This window comes from Trachurus trachurus (assembly GCF_905171665.1).
Source record: "Trachurus trachurus genome assembly, chromosome: 21".
Lineage (NCBI taxonomy): Eukaryota > Metazoa > Chordata > Actinopteri > Carangiformes > Carangidae > Trachurus > Trachurus trachurus.
The window spans coordinates 29,583,681-29,608,924 of NC_139899.1; the positions used below are offsets into that span (position 1 = coordinate 29,583,681).

General features: G+C 44.1%; 1 protein-coding gene across 2 annotated transcripts in view; it reads right to left on the bottom strand.

The window, feature by feature from the left end:
• caska (calcium/calmodulin-dependent serine protein kinase a) overlaps window positions 1-25,244 on the bottom strand; it is a 176,918-nt gene that overhangs the window by 13,304 nt on the left and 138,370 nt on the right. Inside the window, exons 12-22 of one of the 2 annotated variants that reach the window (XM_083997043.1) lie at window positions 22,929-23,006; window positions 18,805-18,855; window positions 18,094-18,174; window positions 14,276-14,464; window positions 13,182-13,260; window positions 12,851-12,936; window positions 11,363-11,431; window positions 8,226-8,294; window positions 6,037-6,072; window positions 3,163-3,359; window positions 2,329-2,444 (exon numbers count right to left, since the gene is read on the bottom strand). In XM_083997043.1, the coding sequence (XP_083853169.1) occupies window positions 2,329-2,444; window positions 3,163-3,359; window positions 6,037-6,072; window positions 8,226-8,294; window positions 11,363-11,431; window positions 12,851-12,936; window positions 13,182-13,260; window positions 14,276-14,464; window positions 18,094-18,174; window positions 18,805-18,855; window positions 22,929-23,006 (1,051 nt within the window). The remainder of the gene's footprint in view (window positions 1-2,328; window positions 2,445-3,162; window positions 3,360-6,036; window positions 6,073-8,225; window positions 8,295-11,362; window positions 11,432-12,850; window positions 12,937-13,181; window positions 13,261-14,275; window positions 14,465-18,093; window positions 18,175-18,804; window positions 18,856-22,928; window positions 23,007-25,244) is intronic. The other variant, XM_083997044.1, reaches the window with a different exon arrangement.

Genomic DNA, 25,244 nt, shown 5'->3' on the forward strand with positions numbered 1-25,244 from the left:
GGCGATGCAGGGACAGACACAACTACCCCAAAACAGGAGCAATTAAACTGAAAATCTTCAGATTCCTTCTTTTAGACCTAAAATGTTAGGAACATACAGCCCCGAGTTGAATTTGCCCGGAACTGTCCTTTAAGACAAATATATTTCCATACAATAGTTTCCATTTTTCCTACTTTTCCAGACCTGGGAATGTATAAAATCAAATTCCATACTTTTCCATACTTGCGTCGATAGGAACCCTGGAGTTTGTAACTTTCCTTATTTTACAGCAGCTTCGGTTCAGAGAGATGAACGAACATGAACCTGATCAAGACGTTAAACTGATCAGAAACACGTTTGTTCTTTGATCAATCAATAAATAAAATGTAGTTAAACTCGTTTTCTGAATTAAATTTAAAACTATTTGATCAAAAAAATACGAAATAAACTGAAGAATCTGCTTCAACCCGTTTGTTTTTCTTGTGAATGTCTGTGTGTGTCTTCTTCCTTTAACCACGCAACGCTACGGTAACCGTGGCGACCACAGGTTGTGGGCGGAGTCAGCTGTTGTCATGTAAAATCCCAGCAGCAGCAGTTGGAGGAGAGAATCTGATCTGAGTTCAGCTCTGATCAACAGGAGGAAGGTGATCAATGGATGAACTGATCGACCCGAGGTCACATGATCAGTGATGTCACAGTGATGTCACGGTGATGTCACGGTGATGTCACTGCTTAACCCTCCCGTTGTCCTTCTGGGTCAAATTAACCCAATCTGTTCTCTATTCTTTCCTTCCTTTCTCCCTTCCTTCATTCCTCCTTCCCTTCCCTCAGTCATTACTTCTTCTTCCTTCCTCTTTTGATCCATCCATCCCTCCATCTTTCTTTCCTTCCCTTTTCCCTTCCTCTTCCTTCCTTGAACGAATCTGTTCCCTCCCTCTATGTTTCTTTCCTTCCTGTTTCCCTTCCTTCTTTCCACAATCCTTTTCCCCTTCCTTCCTTCCTTCCTTCCTTCCTTCCTTCCTTCCTTCCTTCCTTCCTTCCTTCCTTCCTTCCTCCTTACTTCTTCCTTCCTTTTTGACCCAGTTGACCCAATCTGTTCCCTCCCTCCTTCTATCTTTCCTTCCTTTTTTCCCTTCCTTCTTTCCTCCCATCTTTCCCTTTGTCCTTCCTTCTTTCTTTCTTTCTTTCTTTCTTTCTTTCTTTCTTTCTTTCTTTCTTTCTTTCTTTCTTTCTTTCTCTCTCTCTCCTTCCTTGACCCAGGAGGACAACAGGAGGGTTAAATGCAAGTGATACTTCACACACTCAGACACACACCAGCTGTCTACGGTGTACATACTGTACAGACACCGGACACCTCCACAGTCTGGGATCCCCCCCCACTCCCACACACACACACACACACACACACACACACACACTTCACCTCCTCCACTTTCTCCAAACAGACGAGTCGAGTGAAGCTGGAGCTCAGTGTGATGTCACAAACACATCCCCCCCCCTCCTCCCCCCTCTGTGAACTCCAGACACAGCTGCAAACACACGTGAGGAGTGTTTACCTACACACACACACACACACACACACACACACACACACACACACACACACACACACACACACACACACACACACACACACACACACACACACACACACACACACACACACACACACACACACACACACACACACACAGCTGATCTTTGTGCAGCTCTAAATATAAAAGCTGCTGATGCGTCTGATTTCTCACGTTAACAGACGATACGACACCGACCGGCTGGTGGCCGCGCGCGTGCACGTTCACATGCACACACATCCACACGCACATGCACGTGTGTGAATGTGAACGTGCACGACCTCGTGTCGGCCTGTTACTGAACACCGCAGCAGGGACTCGAACCTGACGCCCCCGAATCTGAGCTCAGACTCTCTGCTGCTGCTCAACATGACGGCTTTCTGTTACAGTCACACACACACACACACACACACACACACACACACACACACACACACACACACACACACACACACACACACACACACACACACACACACACACACACACACACACACACACACACACACACACACACACACACACACACCCTCATGTCACTGGTGTCAACATGTGCATGGAGGGAGTGAGAGACACTGTTGCGTCGGCAGCACGGTGTTCTGTACACATGCATGTGATTTTATGTGTGTGTGAGAGAGAAACAGAGTGTGTGTGTGTGTGTGAGAGAAACAGAGTGTGTGTGTGAGAGAGAAACAGAGTGTGTGTGTGTGTGTGTGTGTGTGTGTGTGTGTGTGTGTGTGTGTGTGTGTGTGTGTGTGTGTGTGTGTGTGTGTACCTGCGTTGTGCTTGGCCAGATACTTGTCTTTATACTGTTTCTTCTTCTTGCCAAACCAGGTGCAGCTGGCCTGCTGCTCCTGCTTCGTCTTCTCCATGGCGATACACGCCACCCGCCTGCCACACACACACAAAATTATGATTATTTTCTATATCTGACTTTAACCCCGCCCCCCCGACACCTAATCACACTGCAAAAACTCAAAATCTTTCCAAAAATATTTGTCTCATTTCTTGTCAAAATGTCATTTCTAGTCAAAACTAATCTCTTTCCACTTTAAATAAGACTCATCACCTAAAAAAACTTGCTCCACTATCAGATTTTTCTACTTATTTCAAGTGAAAATAGACTTGAAATAAGTAAAAAGTGTCTAATAACAAGCTGCTTTTTATGTGATGAGTCTTATTTTAAGTATAATGAGATTTGTTTTGACTAGAAATAAGACAAATATTCTTGGTAAGATTTTGAGTTTTTTTCCCCCAAGGATCAAACATCACAGCTCTTTTCATCCTCTCAAAACAGCCCTGTTCAGAACAGCTGGTTTAAGTGTCTGTCCCTTTAAATGCAAACGAGCCACTGCTCACCAGGCCACGCCCCCTCTACCTGTACTAGGTAGGGGTGGTATTATGCAAATTAAAAAACTAATGACATCATCGGATGACACCTGAGGGAACAGCTGGTAAAACCATATGGATTTCAACCTCAGGAGCCTGAAAATTATGGATTTATTTGTCAATTCTCACATTTTGGAGGCCGGAAGAAAAATGTTAAAGAGCCCTGGAATAGTCCTTTAAAATGTGTATTTGTGTGTGTGTGTGTGTGTGTGTGTCTCACCACTCCTGCAGCTCCGGTGACGGGATGAGTCCCGCCGTGCCGTTCTTGGTGTTCTCCAGTTTTCCCTGCCACCAGTTGTGGTCGTCCTTGGAGATGATCTGGATGATGTCGCCGACCCGGAAGCGAACGCCGGCCTCTTTACACGGGATGAGCTCGTCTTTGGACGGGTCGTACTCGAACTGGGCCCGCACGTAGATCTGAGCACAGCAGCACAGAGAGCATGAGAGAGCGTGTGTGTGTGTGTGTGTGTGTGTGTGGTGAGGGGGGGGTAAACTGAGGGGGGGGGCGGAGTGGGATGGAGGTTTCAAATAGAGAGTCGATGTGTGAAGAGAAGGAGGAAGAGGAAGAGGAAGTGAAGATGTTTTGTTTGTTTTGTGAATCACGACAGCTCAGACTGGAGTCATGTTGGGGGGGGGGGGGGGGGGCCGGTCTCCAGGTGGTGAACTGGTTTCCAGAGGGGGGGGGGTGGGGTGGGGGGGGCCGTGCCGGGCCTTTAACCAGCCGCTCACCACACGGGTTCATAACAGCACAGGCACCGATTCACTGTGTTGTGTGCTTTTTGTTTTTTTGTGGGGGGGTGGGGGAGTTTTAGGGAGTTTGGGGGAGTTTTTTTTTGGGGGGGGGGGGGGGGGGGTATTGAGGCCGTCTCTTACCTTAACTGACATTTTGACATCCTTGATCAGAGGAGGTCTGGTGGTGGATACAATCTAGGAGATTTGAAAGCATCACACACATCATGCAGTAACATGGCTACGCAACGGCTACACAACAGGGTGGAGGCCGGGGGGGGGGGTTGATGGTGGTGGTAGAGGACAGGGGGTGACCGGGGGTGACAAGGGGAAGGGGGGAGCAGGGTGAGGTACGACTGCTGGGAAATCTGTCCCCAGTCAGATGAGGAGACAGTTAAACGGAGGAGGAGGAGGCGTTGGACTGTGGCGCCCTCTGCTGGTCGGGACTGGAGCCACACTCTCTCACACACACACACACACACACACACACACACACAAGACTGACATTTTTTGGGAGTCCCGTGGGTTAACGTGATTCCCATATAATATATATATTTTTTATTTTTTTATTTTGCAGTTACATATTAACTGTAACTGCATAATTTACCAGTTAACTGATTTCACAATTTTATACAGTATGTAAAACTGAGATGTGCAAAGTAAATCTAAATCTAAATCATAGTGTTATCTGTATACTGAATTTTTATTTTATTTTTTTTACTGTAACTGACAGAATCTGGCCCCAAAAAAAACACAACACGGGGGCGGGGACGGGACAAGAGACATTCTTATGGGATGGGACAGGATTGGATAATTTTTCTGGGAGTGGTGTCAGTCAGCCTCTAACACACACACAGAGTTGGAGTTGGTGATGGGTGGGAGGATGTTATGGGGGGGGGGGGGGGGGGGTTGTTCCTGTAACTCCTGCTCTCGTCTGACCTGGGATCAGTGGTTATTATTGGGTCGGGGGTGGGGGGCTGAACTCTGCAGGTGTAACAGTGCCTGTGCTGTTATTACCACCACACATACAGGTGAAGTGACGTACAGGTCGAGACGAGCTGATGAGCACAGCAGAGGTCACATGGTCTAAGTCTGGGTCAGTAGAAAGTGACCAAATCCAGTTTTTAGGAGTCACTTGTTTCTGTCTCACTAGTTTGTGATGTCACTGTGTAAATAAAATATTTTAAAGATTATATAAAAAGACAATTTAACCTGTCTTTAACCAGCTTCCCTAACCCTCAGCTACAGGAATCTGTCGGCTCATTAGGTCCCATATCGGAAAAGGTTTTTAAAGGATCTCAGCTTCTCTCTGGAGCAAGGTCGGTGTCAGCCAATCAGAAGAGAGGAGACTTGCTTTCTGAGTGATCCATTAAAAAAAAATAAAACAAGAGCAGATTTCAGATTTCACAATAAAACACTCAGAGAAACCAAAATCCAGCAAAGTTGTTGGATGGATGGTGGGTCGGGGCTTTGGGGGGGACTGCTTAGTTGTGACATCACAAAGTGACAGGAAGTCAAATGTGAGAATTGACAAATAAATCTGTAATTTTCAGGCTCCCTAGGTTTTACGAGCTGTTCCCTCAGTTTGTCTTCCAGTGATGTAACTAGCTTTTGAATTTGCATAACCCCACCCCTACCTGGTACCGGTAGAAGGGGCGTGGCCTGGTGAGCAGTGGTTCATTTGCATTTAAAGGGACAGGCACTGAAAGCAGCCGTTCTGAACAGGGCTGTTTAGAGAGGATGAAAAGAGCTGTGATGTTTGATCCTTGGGGGATTTAGACCGAAGCATGTCACAGACATGTCTTTAAGACACCTGGGAACTATTTTAATTTGTAGAAAAGGGGGCAGAATAGTTCTCCTTTAATATTTATTTATCGCCTGCTTTAATCAGGGTTTGAAATGTCAATAAAGTCGAGTCATTTAAAGAAATGTTTGCACCATGTGACCGCTGCTGTGTGACGAATGTGTGAGGTGTGGTCGTTAGAGAACAGGTGAGGAGCGGAGGGGGGGGGGGGGGGGGGGGGGTCACATAGACATATGTGTGTGTTGTTGGTGACACACAAACACAGACACACACATAGACACTGTTTCATTTGCATTAAACCGCTCTGACTGGTTCTGATTGGTCGATCGATCTCTAAATCTCAAGAGCTTCATCTGAGCTCAGGTGTTTCTGGAAAGACATGTCAGAGGTCTCCATGGAAACAAAACAGCATCTTGTGAATGAGTATAGTTCACATTGAGGAGGTCAGAGGGAGGGGTGTGTGTCTGTGTGTGTGTGTCTGTGTGTGTGTTTGGGGGGTAAAGACACAGACTGGTTGTGTATGAAGGGGAGAGGAGGAGGGAGTGAGTGAGTTGTATTCACCTGTCGACCTTTGGGCTGCAGGGTGGAGGGCAGGTCCTGTGGAGGAAACCATGGCGACGACAGAGAGACACACAGCCGTTACACAACTTTTAGGAAACAGTCAATAAAAAAAAAACCCAACAACAACAACAAAAAAAAGAAAAGCAGAAGAGGACGACACACTCCATCCAACCTGAGCACCCAGCATGCACCTGCACATCAGAAACCTGACGACTGGTGTTGGAAATAAATAAATAAAAAATAAATAAACCAAACAGAGAGAGAGAGGAGGAGGAGGAGGAGGAAGAGGGGGAGAAGGAGGAGGAAGAGTTAAAGCAGATCCAGCTGTGCAAGCAGAGAGCGAGCAAAGCAGCTGCTGCAGCCTCAGCATCAGCACCACAGAGTCTGCATCCGTCCAGAGAGACAGAGAAAAAGACAGACAGATAGAGGGGGAGAGAGAGGGAGTTTCCACGGCGACCGCAGGCAGCCGAGCGTGTCGTGTGGTGGCGAGCAGCAGCAGCAGCAGCAGCAGCAGCAGCAGCAGCAGCAGCGTCACCAGGAAGGCACACCAATTTGTGAACTGAGATATCGGACACGGGGCCTTTAACTGGGGGGAGGAGGGGAGGTGACGACGACACGGGGTCGACTCAGAGGCTCTGGAATAATGCTAATAATGCTAATGATGCTAATGATGCTAATAATGCTAATAATGCTAATAATGCTACTGCCACAGTCCAAATGAAAATAAAAACAGAAACACACACATGATACAAGCACACACACGCACATACACACCAGGGTTATTATAGTTCACTAACATTAAGACTAAAACTAGCAGTGAAAAAATAATTTAGTGAACCGAAATAACATTTTCAAAAACGAGCTAACGAACTAACTAAAAACTACAATGAACTATGTAAAACTAACTGAAACTAAAGTGAATGTCAGACGTGATGCAAGATTCTGAGATAAAAAAGTCAGAATTTCCCAGAATCTTAAAATAAAATCTCGGTTGTTGGCCCTAAAGCTCCTCTGTACATCTGACATTCATTTAGTTTCAGGGTAAAGTAAAGTAAAGTAGAGTCAGATAACAGCTGCTTAGTTGTAGTTTTCTTGTCGATGTCTAAAGCTGCAGGAAGAAATCGCCACAGCTCAATATGGGACGACTTGGAGTACGACCCACAGCTAGATAAGAGTGAATGGAACCTGATGAGGACTGATGGGAACATTATGGGATGGATGCAACTAAAAGGGAACAAGTTCATCTTCAGAGGTCTGACAGAGGCTTTCTCCTAAAACCTAAAAAACTATGACTAAATAAAAACTACAACTAAGACTAAGACTAAATAAAAACTAGTTAATTCCTCTAAAATAAAAAACTAAACTTGTTGTAGATTTAACTTTGAAACTACAAAATGACGAAGCGAGACGTTTTCTTCAATTCAGATGCTCTTTCGTTAATAATAATAAAAAAAGGGAGAAAACAATTCAGCGTGTGCGAGTTCAAGGCAAGGTTCAACATAGACCAGAGCGGCATCTGAGAATGACTGAGGCATTCTGGGTAATTTAGGGGCAGCGCCCGGCGGCATCCCTCCATTGAAAAGTTCAGCCTAACTGGCTTGACAAACTAAAAAGTTGGCTATTAACAGGCTATTTACAGACAACACTTAGCCAAAACCTCCCCAGGTGATTCGACCAAATACGTGTAGATGTCAGACATTTCTGGCCACTGTGTGGAGTCATTGATCATTGTGGGAGGCTAAATGAGCATACCGCTAGATTAATTAATTGTAATTTTTCAAGATAGCGTGAACGGTGGGTTTCAAAGAGGGTGTCAAAATAATTATGAGACATAGTGCTACAAAAGAAACAAAAAATAAAACATTCAAATTGATTGTTAGTTAGTCTACGCTCCATCAAAACACAAAAAGCCACTGAGTGCAATTAAAATTTAAAAACTAAATAAAAATAACAACTAATGAACATTTAAAAACTATAATAACCATGACACACACCCACACACACACACACGACCCATGAGAAGATGAGACACGAGCTGCATGTAGAGACACCAGGACACATTGACGGGACAGATGAGACGCACCGGAGGCAGAGGGGAGTGTGTGTGTGACATGGATGTGTGTGTGTGTGTGTGTGTGTGTGTGTGTGTGAGGGGGTTGAGGGGGTTCTGGGGGGTTTAGGGTCCTTACCAAGATAGAACTGTTAATGCTGGAGTGGCCATTGGCAGGGGACTGCCTGGAGGTGGTGGGGGACTCTTTCTGAAATAATAACACACAGGTCAGCAGCGCACACACACACACACACACACACACACACACGCGTGCACACACTCAATTGTACACACTCACACACTCCTGGGCAGTGAGCGGAGGCGATGGAGAGGAGAAAGAGCCACCACAGCGTTGACGTAATGAGATGCGTCAACAGGACATGAGACGACATCACCTCACCACAGGGGGGCGCTACGCTGACATCAGCTGGTCTGAGCCATGAGGTCATCACTACGGCTGAGTGTGTGTGTGTGTGTGTGTGTGTGTGTGTGTGTGTGTGTGTGTGTGTGTGTGTGTGGACGACCAGAGGAGCCGAGACCAGACCTGAATAAACGATTTTATGAATCGATTGATGACGAGAACTGAGAGAGGGTAACACTGGGTAACAATAAGGGTCCCTTAATTAACGTTAGTCAGTACATTAATAATGTATAAATTAATGTGTTAATTAATGCTGAGTAATGCATACATAATGATAACTAATTACATTATTCAACTTTTATTATTACTTAATAATTTATTAACTAACTTTGAGTAGTAAACATTAATTAACTGCTTACTAACAGGCTACATTCATTAATGTGTTTCCTAATCCTAAGTAATACATAATAATGATTGTTAATATATCTGTAAACAGTTAATTAATGCTTAATAATGTACTAACTAACGTTCCTTAAAGCCCCAGTGTGTAACTAATTTGGCTTTTTATTAGCAAAAATCTAATATTACTTTCATAAATCCGTATTTCACTGAAGTGGAATCACAGCCGCATACAAATGAAAGCTTTCTGGTTCCTTAGAATGAGTTGTTACAAGTCGTTACAAATACGTAAGTGGGCGACGCACCGAACCGAGGCGGCCATGTTGCAGCGCCATTTTTTTTTTTTTACGTTGAGTGGCAGCGGAGACTCAGCGGAAACTGAGCGGAGCTGTGGGCTCGGCCTGTTAAAATTGTCACCACTGTGTAGTGTGAGGAAGGACGGAGGCACCGGTGTTGCATTCAGGTGCAGTCAGGCAGACGGCCGTCGGCAAAACCAACCGGATGTCATTTTACTCCACCAGAGAAAGACGGTAAAACAATACCACATCACCATGACAACATGTTGTCACGCCTGTATTGTTTTGCCTTGTGCTGGCGGACCACTTGTTTACATAGACGCTTGTTTATCCTGTTACATGCAGCGTCTGTTGTCTGTCTGACGTCTGCCCCATTTCACCTGAATGCAACATCAACAATACGTTCAGATATGCAACCGCACGGCTCGATAGGGGGAAATTCCTACATATTATACCTTTAATGAGTAAAATCATCTAATTAAACATAATACATTTATTATTTAATATCAATATTCAACACTAAATGTTTGTAAATAGATGATTCTTCATGTGCTTCGTCGTCTTCGTCTGTGTCCTGAGTGAGCGAGGATGGATTCAAAGCGTGGCTGTGCTGCTGTGGTTTGTGGGTAGTATGATTCTTTTCAAAATAAAAGCTCAGCTATGTAGCGAGGCGTTTTAGTTTTCAGGCTGAAAATAAAGTCGACCACGACGTCCCACTTTTAGCTGCATGTGTGCCACTCTGCAGTGTAATTACACAGGAGGTTTCACCTGGACAGGTGCCAGGTTCAAGGCCCCTCGGAGATCTGACGTTCGCTGGACTGTGCGACACCGGGCAGCAGCGTCTGAGATTTACAGCTTCTATTTACTGTCGCGCTGTGTTTTTATTGTCTGAGCTGCTGCTGCCTTCTCTTTATGTCTTTATTTATATCTTTACATTCTCTCTCTCTGTCCTGTCAGTCAACACTCAGGTTCTTCTGGTCGTCTCTGTTTCTCTGTGGTCTGAGCTCGTAGGCGTCAGTTTGTGTAAAAAAACGTCTGTGTGGACAAAATAACAAAGACCGGACGGACCAACAGCAGACCTGCAGTCAGTGTGTTTGTTAAAGGGTTATCTACATTTATCTAAACTCTGATTAAACGTGCAACAGAGCAGCTGTGACCATCACGTTATTGTTCAAAACTAAACTCTCACATAGAAATGCCTGTTGCTGAATCACTTGTTGACACTTTATTTTGAAGGAGGCTTTAAAGAGTGAACACTGGGATTTGTTTCCACACATTGTTTCTTATAGATTTTATATCAATTTTATTGTGCCTTTATGTATTTATTTGCAGTTGTATTTGTTTGTAGCTGTAAAGCCCCTTGGTTAAAGGTGCTATAGAAATAAAGTTTGGCTCCTTTTAAGTTTCCATATTTGACTTTTATAAGATTTAATAACTAGTTTATTAGACACTGTGATGCTTTAAAATAAAGAATAAAGAGCAGAGGAAATAATCCTGACACATTGTTTCTCAGTTTAACTTTTCTGTTTATAAACTTCAGCTTTAACTCGTCAGGTTTTTATTATGTTTTTATTCTGTATGTCTAAGGTTTTATATGTTAGTTATTAATGTCTCATCAGTTGAACCTGTATTGATGTTTCCAGAGCAACAGTGTTTTAAACCTCCCTCTCTCTCTTTTAGCTCCATGTTTGGTCTCCTCCTCCTCCAGCTGCTATGGGAAACATCTGGCTCTCCAGCTGCTGAGGGAAACATCTGGCTCTCCAGCTGCTCCACATTATGAGTCAGTCTGTCATGTAGCAGCTGCTCTGTGCAGATGTTTCTCTACAAAACATCTGTCTGCTGCACATTCGTTCCATAGAGCAACAAAAACAAACATCACACGACTGCTCTGATGTTGAGCTGTACGGTGTGTATGTGTGTTGGTCAGGTGAGGATCACACAGAGAGGTGTGGGGCTCGTCCCTGGGGGGTCGGGGGGTAAAGGTGGAGGTGGTTCCGGTATCTTGGTTGTGAAATTGGTGTGCTGATTAAATCTGACCGAGCCCCAGCAGCAGAAACACTGCAGAACACACACACACACACACACACACACACTGCACACACAGCCTCACACACACACACAACCAGGCGAGCAGTTAGTAACCAGATCAAGAGTCACAGTCAGAGGAAGAGGAGGAAGAGGAGGAGGAGGAGGAGGAGGAGGATGAAGAGGAGACGTTACCTCACACGACGAACCCTGAGTCCTGTAACTTGGCACAATTTTAAAGGTGATGCTGCCTCGCATCTCCCTCTGTGAACACACACACACACACAAAATGCATTTTGAAAAACAGAAATAAATAACTGAATTTTCAAACTGAACTTTTAATCAGTCTTTTAAAAGGGCACTTCCATTTTCTATTTGGAAAATAGCAGGAATTCAATAGTGTATTTTCTAAATGATCGCTTTAAAGTTGCTTTTTTAAAATCCTTTTTCAAATTCCTCTTTTTAATTGATGCGTCCCCTGTGGTCCTCCATTCAGAAACACTTCATAGATCCTCGGATTTAAAGCTGGATGCTTTAAAAACAAAATATTAACTTTTTGTAAGAAAATTGTGTGGTGACCCTTTAATTTACAGGCCGCTATCCATCCATCCATCCATTGTCCGCCGCTTATCCGGAATCGGGTCGCGGGGGCAGCAGTCGGAGCAGGGATCCCCAGACTTCCCTCTCCCCGGACACTTCCTCCAGCTCTTCCGGGGGGACCCCAAGGCGTTCCCAGGCCAGCCGAGTGATGTAGTCACTCCAGCGTGTCCTGGGTCTTCCTCGGGGTCTCCTCCCGGTGGGACATGCCCGGAACACCTCACGAGGGAGGCGTCCAGGGGGCATCCTATACAGGTGCCCGAGCCACCTCAGCTGACTCCTCTCGATGTGGAGGAGCAGCGGCTCTAATCCGAGCTCCTCCCGGGTGACAGAGCTCCTCACCCTATCTCTAAGGGAGCGCCCCGCCACCCTGCGGAGGAAACTCATTTCGGCCGCTTGTATCCGGGACCCCGTTCTTTCGGTCATGACCCAGAGTTCATGACCATAGGTGAGGGTGGGAACGTAGATCGACCGGTAAATTGAGAGCTTTGCCTTTCGGCTCAGCTCCTTCTTCACCACGACGGACCGATACAAAGACCGCATTACTGCGGCCGCCGCACCGATCCGCCTGTCGATCTCACGCTCCATTCTCCCCTCACTCGTGAACAAGACCCCAAGATACTTAAACTCCTCCACCTGCAGGCCTACACCTACAGGCCGCTAATGATGTGATAATGTAAAGAAATAGCCAAGAAATAACGGTCAGTTTCATAGTAATGTCATGTGTAATGGAAATCTTTATGTTTATGATCCTTGGTTGAACTTTGAAGATGTACGCTCATGAACTTTAGGTGAACTTCAAAGAAAGTTGCACTTTTCTGCTGTGTAAAGGGCAACATGCAGGTGTCCATCTTGGCTCCTGTTATTTTATTAAGACCACAGTGAGATGTCAAAGAGATGTCAACACGCTGAGGTGTGAAAAAACCACAATAAACCGCTCTCTTCCTATAAGCGCTAAGTACAAACTTGTACTATGATTGGTCTGTTGCAAATTTATTCTACAAGAATGCAATAATATTATTGGACAATGACACACACACACACACACACACACACACACACACACACACACACTCACTCACTCACCAGCATCTTCTGCAGCTGCTCCACCGTCTGGTTGGCCACGCTGATGCCGTTGATCTCCCTGATCTCATCTCCCACGTGCAGCGTTCCTGAAGAGACAGAGATGTTTAAAACCAGACACACACTTACACACCGAGACACACACACACCGAGACACACACAGCAGAACAACACACACCGAGACACACACAGTAGAACAACACACTTCGAGAGCTGCAGCAGAGGAACTCTTCCTCCGACCACCAGACGAATCGACTGGGATTAATTATCTGTTGCAGTGAAACGTGTTGTGAAGATGAGGAGACGCAATGCATCATGGGAAAACTAACTCTACCTTGTCTGTGGATCATCCCTCCGTGCATTATCCTGGCCACGATGCAGTGGTTCGAGTCGTTCATCTTCAGCGTGATGCCCTGCACGACACACACACACACACACACACGGTCAGAGTCAGTGAATGAGACAATGTGTGTGTGTGTGTGTGTGTGTGTGTGTGTGTGTGTGTGTGTGTGTGTGTGTGTGTGTGTGAGGAAACATACTTACTTAACTCTATTGTCACATATAATTACAAGTAATTACAGTGAAATTCCTATGTACCTTTGGTCATGTGCATAACATAAATAGAGATACAAGAAAAAAAAGAGAAGGATATTTAAAACCAAGAGAGGCTGGTAGTAGATTTAAAAATATAATATAATAGTGCAATGGCAATCAATCAATATAAAAAAGAAGAAAAAGAAGAATGTAACAGTGCATATCTTTGTACATATACAGGTGTTTTTGTGTTATTAAAATCAAAGTCTCTGGATAGTAGGGGTGTGTCAAAAAATCGATTCACATAAGAATCGCAATTCTCATTTAATACGATTCAGAATCGATATAAAATGTCCCAAAATTGATTTAAAATAAATAAATAAATGAAACAACTCTGCTGGCTGTCGGCCTCCATTTCCCCAGAATTTAAAAGGCAGCATGTTTAACTGCACTATTTTTTTTAAAATAAAGAGGCACTTTTAATTTTGTTACTTAAACAACATGTGATATTGCTTTTATGCAACAGTTTCAACAATTCCATCTAAGCATGGATAAATGTTTAAAACTCCATAAATGTGAAAAAGACACTTTAGTCATTCTGTCTTGCAAAGCAGACTGGAGTAGATCATGAGGATCCTTCAACACCGACAGACTGAAGCAGAAATCATTAGGAATCAAATCCTTTTGAATCCAAAATCGATTTTGAATCGAATCGTAGCCACAAATATCAGAATCGAATCGAATGGTGAGATAGTAAAAGATTCCCAGCCCTAGTGGATAGTTGTATATTATTTATACAAAACATGAACGTGTGTGTGTGTGTGTGTGTGTGTGTGTGTGTGTGTGTGTGTGTGTGTGTGTGTGTGTGTGTGTGTGTGTGTGCAGCTGTCGCACCATGGGCTCGTCCGTGTTCTTCTGGAACTGGACCAGTCGGACCCGGGTGACGTTCTCCAGGTCCATGTCTCCGTTGTTGCTCTCCGGCGAGTCTCCGTTCAGGTACGGCGAGGTCGGGGGCGGGGTCACCCTCAGAGCCTCGTCGCTGTAGACCTCGTGGGCGACCACGTCGTGGGCCTGCAGCAAGGCCTGAGGACCGGACACACCAAGGTTAGAGGACAGAGGTTAGTGAGGAGACCGTCGTCATGGATACAGAGATGCAACAGGATCAAAGCTGAGGAACGTTTCTCATTTAGTAAAAATGTTGCCCATTTAAAAACAATGTTTAAAAATAATATATTTTTGAAAAGTACAGAAGTGAAAATGTTGAGAGCAACAAAGAGAAATAATTAACTTAATTTTGCAACAAACATGAAGTTTTCTTGTTTGTTTGATTCGGACTGTTTTTTAGCGTATAGGATTGATATGGGATGTGTAATGTAACCTAGGAAATTTAGACCTGTTTTGTTTTTGAGTTGTGAAGGTTTGTGGATATAGGATGGTCGGTGGGGGACGTACTGTATAGGTATATATGTATGTATGTGTGTGGGGTGTATGTATATGCGTCATTCCGATCAGACTGCTTATGGTTTTTTATAATGAAATGAGAAATGAGGGTGCGGCAGCTATAAGCTTTGCTTCAGCCGCAACCCTTTTCCACCAGCGGTATAGTATTTGTTACTACCTTGAATTTGTTTTGTTGAAATTTTGATGCTGTGATCGAAATAAACACTCATTCATTCATTCATTTCAAAGTTCAGTTTTCATCGTTTACATGTTACTACAGTAACAGACACAACAGGTTTATAATGAACTAATCAACACCAGCACAATGAGGCAGCACTGATCAATCACTGATCAATCACTTAACACTGATTAACACTGATCAATCACTAAACACTGATTAACACTGATCAATCACTATTAAACACGAATTAAACACTGATCAATCACTAATGAAACACCAAGTTCGTCCAAACTAAAAACCAAACCAAACTCTGAGCTGAAGCTGAACGAGCCTCAGAGAGAAAAACATGATTCATTCATAAGTTTTTACTCCGTCACAGTGAGAGAGGTTTCTCCTGCTCCACAGGTAGGTGTGTGTGTGTGTGTGTGTGTGTGTGTGTGGACAATCAACCCTCAACAAAAAGGGGAACACACACACACACACACACACACACACACACACACACACACACACACACACACACACACACACACACACACACACACACACACACACACACACACACACACACACACACACACACACACACACACACACAGAGGAAGCAGCGGATCAGAGCCTCTGACTCTCACGTCAAACTCCATCACACACAAACAGAAACTTCATGTTCTGTTTGTGTGTGACTGTTTCCTAATGAGAACAGGGTGAAGGGGTTAACTAATCCGTCCATGCTGTGTGTGTGTGTGTGTGTGTGTGTGTGTGTGTGTGTGTGTGTGTGTGTGTGAGAGAGAGAGAGAGAGAGAGAGAGAGAGAGAGAGGAGGAGAAGATCAACAGGACGACTGAAGCAGAGTGAAGCTGCAGCTCGGCATCATGGGAAATTCTCCTTCTCCTTCTTCTGTTCTTTTAGTTTAAGACAAACTGATGTTGGAGCGACAACGTCATCACTATCAACTCACATGATGCTCTCTTACTCTCTCTCCATCTCTTTCTTTCTTTCTTTCTTTCTTTCTTTCTTTCTTTCTTTCTTTCTGTCTGTCTGTCTGTCATTCTTTCTTTATCTCTCTGTCTTTCTTTCTTTCTTTCTTTCTTTCTTTATCTCTCTTTCTTTCTTTCTTTATTTCTTTCTTTCTTTCTTTCTTTCTTTCTCTGTCTGTCTCTCTGTCTTTCTTTCTTTCTTTCTTTCTCTCTCTTACTCACTCTCTGTCTTTCTTTCTTTCTTCTTTTTGTTTTTATGTTTTTTTTTACAAAATGTACGTGCAATAAGGAAGTGTACTTAATAAAAGTTCAGTTAAAAGTAAAAAAAAAAGTCTTTCTTTCTCTCTATATTGGAATACAGATATTATATTATATTATGGAGGATGTGTTAATGTAATGTGTTGTTGTGTTGTTGTGGATTGTACCGTTTGTGGTGTGAATGTGTATTCATTCATTTTATGTGAATGAATGAGTGGTTAAAACTCTCTCTCCCTCTCGGGCCTCTGACCCGACACAACACATCACATCACACACACCTTCCTCCTCCTCCTCCTCCCTCCTCCTCATCCCTCCCTCCTTCACATCCGTCTTGATTACTCCTCTTTTCCTTCATCTTTTCATCCTGATAAACTGTTCCCTCCTTCCTCTCCTTCTGTTTTGTGTCCCCCCCCCCCCTCCCCCCTCCTCCCTGTTTGGGTCTGTCTGTCTGATACTGAGCAGCTCATTGATCAGAGGTGGAAATCAGATGCATTAATGTGATAGGATTAACAGAGGAGGAGGAGGAGGAGGAGGAGGAGGGAGGAGGGGGAGACTTTCTCTTTCCCCTGATTAACCCTTTGCTGCTCAGAGCCTCAGACTTCAAACCATCGTCGTCCACGGTAACAGAGTCACTGATGATTGAAATGATTAAAAATAAATAAAACTCTTCATCTGTTTGTCTCTGATGTTGCGTTCAGGGACTCACGTTAAACTGCAGGAAATAACAACGACTACTGATTCATCACCACCACTAATTAATTTAACACAACTAATAATCGACTGTGGAAACAAAACACATTTACTGAACTTTAAAAAAAAAAAGTTTTTTACAGAGGAAGTTCTTGAACTTCAACAAGAAAACACAAAATAAGTTTAGAAATTAAATTATTATTTTTAAATTAATTTTCACAGAAGGTTTTATCAATCTATGGTTGCTCAACATGGAAAATTCAACATATGTAGCATTTAAAAAACAGCTGAAAACATGGCTCACTGTAAAACATTAAGGGTAGTTCTCTTATTTTAGAAAACTAAAAATAGTAGGCACTTTAAAACCAGCACTTTATGACAGATGCACTTTAATGAATCTTAACAGCACTTTACAACACTTTGCATTTTAATTCTGTACTACTCCCTGCTCCTTCTGACTGAAGCTACTGTGTGATATATTGTATATATTGTGATATATGGTGTTTGTACCATGTTGTGCTTTGTTCTTGTCCTTGTCTAATGTTGTTTTAGTGTGAACCAGATGGAAATTAGCTTTAGAGCTAAATCTGGCATATTTATTTCATGAATATGCAGAGTCCCGTTACAAAAATAAACAAATAAATGAAAAAATGAAAATTAAATAGTATTGTATGTATATATATATATAAATATATACAAATAAATATATAATAAAAACATGAATTAGATCAAACTAAATGAGATTAACTGTGTTGAACTTCCACAACTTGATGAAAACTACAAACATGTTCAGTCTATAGAAGCAATAAATAAAAATGATTTAGATAAAGTATGATCAATAAACTATTAAACTCATCATTTTCATCATCATTAAGAGACAAAATCATAATTCACACACACACACACAGATACAGAGTTTCACTGTTACGTCTCGTCTCCAGTGTTTGTGAAGGGGCCTCCTGCACCCGGCTGAGAAATACGACAGAGACGAGGAGGACGCAGTGTGAGTGTGTGTGTGTGTGTGTGTGTGTGTGTTTCTGTGTATTTTTGTGTGTGTTTCTGTGTGTGTGTGTGTGTGTGTGTGTGTGTGTGTGTTTCTGTGTGTGTGTGTGTGTGTGTGTGTGTGTGTGTGTGTGTGTGTGTGTGTGTGTGTGTGTGTGGACTCACCATGAAGTGCGGCTGGGTCAGTATCCGTCTGAGTTCTTTAGCTTCGTGGTTTTCTGGGTAACAGGAAATCTCTTCCAGCACCTGAAGACGGAGAGTTGGAGACGGAGTCGGGTTAGAGATCACACACACACACACACACATGCACACACACTCACTCAGATACACACACTCACACACTCAGAAACAAACACACACACACATATATACACACACACACACACCTCAGCAGCCACTTGTACCTGCTGCACCTCGGACAGCGTAATGAGAGCGACCTCGCCCCCTCAAACCTCCCAAACCTCCCCTGACTCCGCCCCTTTACATCTCCTCAGCCAATCAGAGGCCGAGGCTGGACGTCACTCAAAGTCTGCTCTTCCTCCTTCCTCCTCCTCCTTCCTCCTCCTCCTTTCTCCTCCTCCTCCTCCTCCTCCTCCTCCTTTCTCCTCCTCTTCCTCCTGACACGGTTTCATGTCAGCTCCAGTTATGTTGCGCCTGACTGGTGAATGCAGCATTGTAGAGGTGTGTGTGTGTGTGTGTGTGTGTTATTAACGCTGCTGACTCCTGCTGCAGATGTTGCCGTAGTAGTAGTGTAACCTAGCAACAACAGCAGCGATGGTCGTGTGCAGAGGCTCCTCGCCCCCTTTTGACCCTCGGCCTCGGCTCGTTAGTGCGTTGATGCAGACAGATGTGTGAGGACTGATGATGAGCTCTTACATATTCCAGATGTTTCAAAGCGCCACTCGCTGCTTCGTCCGGGGAGGAACTCTTTAAGACACAGGGAGGAGAAGAAGTTACACCGTCGGTCACAGGTGAACGTGTGTGAGGTCACAGAGGTCAGAGGAGGAGGAGGAGGAGGAGGAGGAGGAGGAGGAGGAGGAGGAGGAGGAGGAGGAGGAAGGAGAGACGGACGGACGGACGCCACTCTGAGGTTTAAAATCAGCAGCAGCCAATCAGAGTGAGATGTGAGATTAGTATCAAGAGCTGAAGAACGAGAGCGTTGGATTCCTGACGGAGGTTAGACTGAGGTTAACGGACAGGTGAGCAGGTTGACAGAGAGGAAGGAAGGAGGAAGAGGAGGAGGAGGAGGAGGAAGGAGAAGGAAAAAGTGTCACTACCCGATTTGCATAGCTACCCAATTTGTGACAATACTGGCCGCCATCTTGGACAGCTGCCTACGGCAACTCCACTTGGACAAACTTCATTTGGGCGCTGCCCGATTTGCGTACAAACGGAAGTCGAAGTCTGCTTAAAGTTCTGTACATTTAAAATACAGTACTGTGAAAATGATTTAAAAAAAACCCCAAAAAAACACGGACGTCCGTCATAAGACAGCCGCGGCAGACTCGTTTATTCAGTGAGTGTTGTGGTAGTTGTGATTGTTTATGGTTGTCATGGTGATGAGGCGAGAAAAGACGAGAGTAAACACAAAAAGTTGCCTCTGTTCCTGTTTTCTGAGCATCACGAACCCTCAATTTACATTACTAATAAAGTTTTTTTTTTTTTTTTTAATAAAAAGATAAACCGTCTCTGGCGACGCACACAGGGCAGTGATCCTAAGTCAATTCAACTAAGTTTGTCCAAGTGGAGTTGCCGTACGTAGCTGTCACAAATCGGGCAGCGATGCAAATCGGGTAGTGACAAGAAGGAAGGAGGAGGAAGATGGAAGAGGAAGAAGAAGAAGAAGAAGAAGAAGAAGAAGAGGAAGAAGGAGAAGGAGGAAGATGGAAGAGGAAGAACGAAGGAAGAAGAAGAGGAAGAACGAAGAAGGAAGGAGGAGGAGACGAAGAAGACGAAGACGACGAAGACGAAGAAGCCTGATTAGTTCACAGCGTTTCAGTGTCGGACGGAGCAGCTCGTCCCTGAAGGCACCACGACCACAGAGGGAGTTTGTTCATCTGAGGTGAAGCAGGCGATCAATAAAAACATCTCAGGTCGGTGTCAGCCAATCAGAAGAGAGGAGGAGGCTCTGAGACGCTCTCCTATTTCAGAATAAAACACTCGGAGAAACCAAAATCCTGCAAAGTTGTTGGATGTTGTGGTCCAGGTGGTGAGGGGGCGGGGCTTAGTTGTGACATCACAAAGTTACAGGAAGTCCTGACGGCTGGTTTTGTACTTTGTTCCTCCTGCTCCCATTATGTCATCTGATACGTTCCCCTCTCTCCTCCTCCTTTCCCTTCCTTTCCTTTCCTTTCTTTTCTTTTCTTTTCCTCCTCCTCTCCTCAGTTTTTCTCCCTGAGCAGCTCTTCAGTACAAACTCTTTCCGCCTGTGAACGCAGCCCGACTCTGCAGCACATTAATCCTGCAGCGGAGGGATTCAGCAACAAAGCAGCACAGAGTTCACAGCAGCAGCTCTCTCTCTCTCCGGTTGGCAGAGATCACCTGAGGACAGGTGAGCAGCCTCAGCACCCGGGACAAAACTCCTCCACTCTCACAGAGGGAAAAATCCAAACAATACATTGTAAAGAAACTTCGTGTTTGTTCCTTCATCTCCCAGAGTTCATGTCTTCCTTTGTCCCTGGTGTTTGAGAACAGAACCAGACTGAGCTGCTGAGTTCAGTCTGTAAACCTCCTGATCCGCCTCCGCTGGTCTCACACTGGGAGCATGAGAACCGGACTCTCCCAGGGAACCTGAACGCCTCACACATGCACACTACACAGAGCTGTTAATGAGCTGTTCTCTCCGACACGAACCACGGCCACATAGCAACAGCTCGGCTCCTCTAAATGACTTTCTCTGTCTGAGCCGAGGCCGAGGTTTAACAAACTCTGCCCCCCCCTCGCTCCCCCACTGCCCCCTACTGCCCCCCTCCCTCTCTGTTCAGACTTTTTAATTGCTCCCTCAGCAGAACATGCAACGTAAACATGGCAGCGCTTTGTGCATTCGCCTGTGACCACGTGCACACACACACACGCACACACGCACACAAACACACTCACTGTGCACACCTCCGATCACACACATGTTCTTTCACACTCCTTGTTAAGCTCTTCTTCCCGTGTAAAAGTGTGTATGTGTGTGTTTGTGTGTTCATCAGAGCCAACGGTCAGACGACCCATAATGCAACTCTGTGTAAAAAAGCAAATCCAAACATACAGTTCACAAACACACTGCTGGTGTGTGTGTGTGTGTGTGTGTGTGTGTGTGTGTGTGTGTGTGTGTGTGTGTGTGTGTGTGTGTGTGTGTGTGTGTGTGTGTGTGTGTTACAGCTGCTCTGACAAAGACCTGAGTCACAGAAACAAACCTCCAGAGGTCAACAACCTTTCAGGAGCCGCTCACAAACCGCTTTTCCACTGGTGCTAGTTCGGTGCTGGAGCTAGAGCCGGAGCTTACCGTAAAATTTAGTGTATAAGACACATTTTTCCCCCCTTTTTTTCCATCTAAAAAACTGGGTGCGTCGCATTAAAGGGATAGTTCGACATTTTGGCAAATTGGCCCATTGCCATAATCCCTATAGTCATAGCAGTAGGTTTGTTACCTTTAATTGTCGGTGCAAGCTATTTTTAGAACGGTGGAGCAGAGCCGTGAGCTGCTCAGAGCTACGCTACGGAGGCTCATGGGATTTCTTGGTTTCCCTTCATCAAACTCATCAAATACACAATCCAACAACTCCACAACGCTCTGGTGGACAAGTTGTGACCTGCACATTCACCACGCTATGAGATAATAACACAACGTTACCAGACAGAGTTGTTTTAGAGGGAAATTCATGCAAAACCACTGATGCGCGTTGCCTTCAGGGACAGTTTTTCATCAAGCAGTCTCTGTATTTGCCTCTAAAACAACTCTGTCTGGTAACGTTCCGACAAATAAAGGTAATGAACCTACTCCTAAGACTATAGGATTATGGCAATGGGCCAATTTGCCAAAATGTTGAACTATCACTTTAATGTCGATGAGAAACTCCAATCTGAAAAGTTATCTAAAGATGCTCAACAGGTTTTTATGTTTTGAATGTTTCAAGTGAAAATAAATGGAAACAGTGTTGGAATAATAATATAGTTTTCCCAGTTTGAGACCCTCAAACATAGACTGCGACTTATATTCTGAATGTTACAGTAACTGGTTCCAGCCTGGTGCCTCCAAAGAACCGGTTTGCTTTCGCCACAAGGAGCCGAGTCAGAGCCACGTCATCACGTCGGGGTAAAAGCACAGAAGCACAAAAACAAAGATGGAGGACCTCGTCGTACCCACGCAAGTGCTGCTCTCGTCTTTACAAACCTGCATCGCAATCCAGAGGCAAAACAAAAACACAAATATCCTTTTCAGCCTTTCAGTCGATTGATTCAACTGATTCGCTTGTTGCCGTTTAAAAAAAAAAGAAAAGGCGGTTCATTGCTTTCACTGTTAGGTACAATGAAAACACCACCTCCTCTTCCTCCTCCTCATCATCCTCTCTCAGAATAGACGACTGCTTCTTCACTCAGATCCTCAGAACTGTAAAAGTCACGTGACCTTTTGAACGTTTTGATTCGTCTTCACAGCTTTGACATCACTGTGGTTCCTCGGGTTTGCAGCCTTTCGACACTGAGTTAAGCTTCGTTAAGACCAGAGCAGGTTAACAGCAGCAGCAGCAGCAGCAGGAGGAAGAGGAGGAGGAGTTAGAGCCGAGGTCACAGCGTTATAAAGACAGAGACAGAGAGAGAGAGAGTGAAGCCAGAAACCAGAGAATCGTCTTCACCGATCACGTGAGGACGAACAGGAAGCAGACGAGCGGTCGCGTTAATACAGGACAGGTGTGTGTGTTATAGATGCAAAGTGGAGGTTAGTGTGTGTGAGTGTGTGAGAGAAAGAGAAAGAGAGAGAGAGAGTATGTGTATATATGTGTGTGTGTTGTCACCTCTTTGGCTCTCTGCACAGCATCACTGGGGGGGTTTCTGATCTGTGGCGACGACTTGGTGTTGATCTTATCGTAGAGCTGCAACAACACAAACCAAATCCACACGATCAAAAACACGATCAATGCATCACATTAAACTGTTCTACATGATTCTTTCCCAGGTTTTCTGCCTTCTCAATGAAAACTGTTCAACCAAAGAGTCAAAAAGTCTTGATAATAATAATAATTTAATAACAGTTTCGTCATTTCACAAAAAAAGCTCTGAAATTAAGAAGTTAAATGTTCATATAAAAGCTGCTGTTACAGATTAAAGTTTTTCATTTCAAAACCATCTATGTGATTATGAAAATTATGCAACACAAAGATTTATGTATGTTAATTATACAGAACATATAGACACAAACTGCTCAAAGTGTAAATAAAGTTTTTTTAAATTAGATTTTCAACCATTTTATCCAGAGTATCCAAGAGTCTTTTTGCTTTAACAAACTAAATAAAGATCATTTTAATAATGTGTTGTTGTGTTTTCTCTGGTCTTTATTTAATCTCATCCCCGTCACCATGGTGATCTTATATATTTGATCTTACGACAGAGACCAGACACCGACGACAGCAGCAGAAGTTTTCTTTAGCTTCATCTGATGAGATGAGAATCACCTGTTGCCGTGTCAACGGTTTGTTTTCATACTCAGAGGATCAGTGAAGCAGCAGCAGCTGAAAACTCTGAGTGAAGAGAGATTTATTATTTAAAGCTCCAGTTAAAAACCATCTCAGTGTAGTTTTCCAGCTTCTCTCTGGAGCCAATCAGAAGAGAGGAGACCCTGAGCCTCTAGTTGTGACATCACAAAGTCACAGGAAGTCCTTCTGGCTATCCAGCTTTTTCCGAACGTCATCTATGGTCAAAACCAGAATCCAGTTTTGCATTTCCGGTGGAATTGTACTGTACGTTCACGTTTCCATGGTTTCAGTCGTTGTCATAGTTGCAGTAAACGCATGGATCTATTAACGCTGGCTTTTAACACGGATGTCAATTTGTGTGATATCCACTGTTAAAAGCTGCTGTGATGATCCATGCGTTTTACAGATTTTCATTGAAAAAAAAATTAAAAAATCCATGCATTTACCACGACTACCGAAACCATGGAAACGTAAACATAAAATTCCACCGGAAGAGCAAAACCGGCTTACGTTTTTGACGTTCGGAAAAAGGTGGATAAAACTGTGTGTAGCTTTAATGTAACTTCATATTTCCTCTCCTCTCTCTCCTAAGAAGATGTAAAACCATCTCAGTGTAGTTTTCCAGCTTCTCTCTGGAGCCAATCAGAAGAGAGGAGACCTCTGAGCCTCTAGTTGTGACATCACAAAGTCACAGGGAATCCTTCTGGCTATGAAACTGTGTGTAGCATTAATGTAACTTCATCTTTCTCCTCCTCTCTCTCTCCGTCCGTCCGTCACGTTCACACTGTTTCTGTGTTTCTGTTTCTTCTTCCCTGAACAACAAAGAGTTTCTGTTTCTCTCTTCTCTTCTCTGCTCCGGCCAAACGACGACAGACACAAGAGTCTGTTTGTAAAGAATCCCAGTTGACTAATAAACTGCTCTGACTGCAGCAGCGTGGTGTGTGTGTGTGTGTGTGTGTGTGTGTGTGTGTGTCTGTGTGTGTGTGTGTGTTTAAGAGTCTTTGGTTGTGTCCGAAATCACTCCCTCATTCCCTCCTCCCTACTCACTATATAGTGAATTCTATATAGTGGACTATATAGTGACTCACTGGTCAAATAAAAAAACCCTTTCGGACACTACTCCGCCTCACAGTTAATGACGTATTACGTTGCGTAATTAAAACGCTCCGACCGCGATTGTAACGGCCGGTGCAGGTACCATGGATACAACCATGGTAACGGCCGGTGTAGAGGAGTAAAGCAATATATTAAGCGGTAATATTTAAGCATCAAAGATGTTCAATCAAACCCACATAGTTTGAAACAACATTCAAAACACACACAGCCAGTGTCACTCACAACTAAGTATAACGTCTGCTAGCTTAATGCTAACGTTAAGGTAAAACACCATAGACGGGCTAACAGAAATTAGCCTCGCTGTCCTTATTCAGTTTATAACACTTGTTAGGAAATTTGCTCTGACGTTTGTTTTGGGAGTCTGTGGAAGCCGTGACCGGACAACTCTGGCAGCTGGACACATTTATTGAGGCTGCTGCACTACTGCATTTATTTGGTAGCTACACCGGTCGTTCTGGGCCGGTGTGGTAACGGCGTCGATCCGTGACCGCAATGCATGATGGGATATCTTGCTCCGGTTAG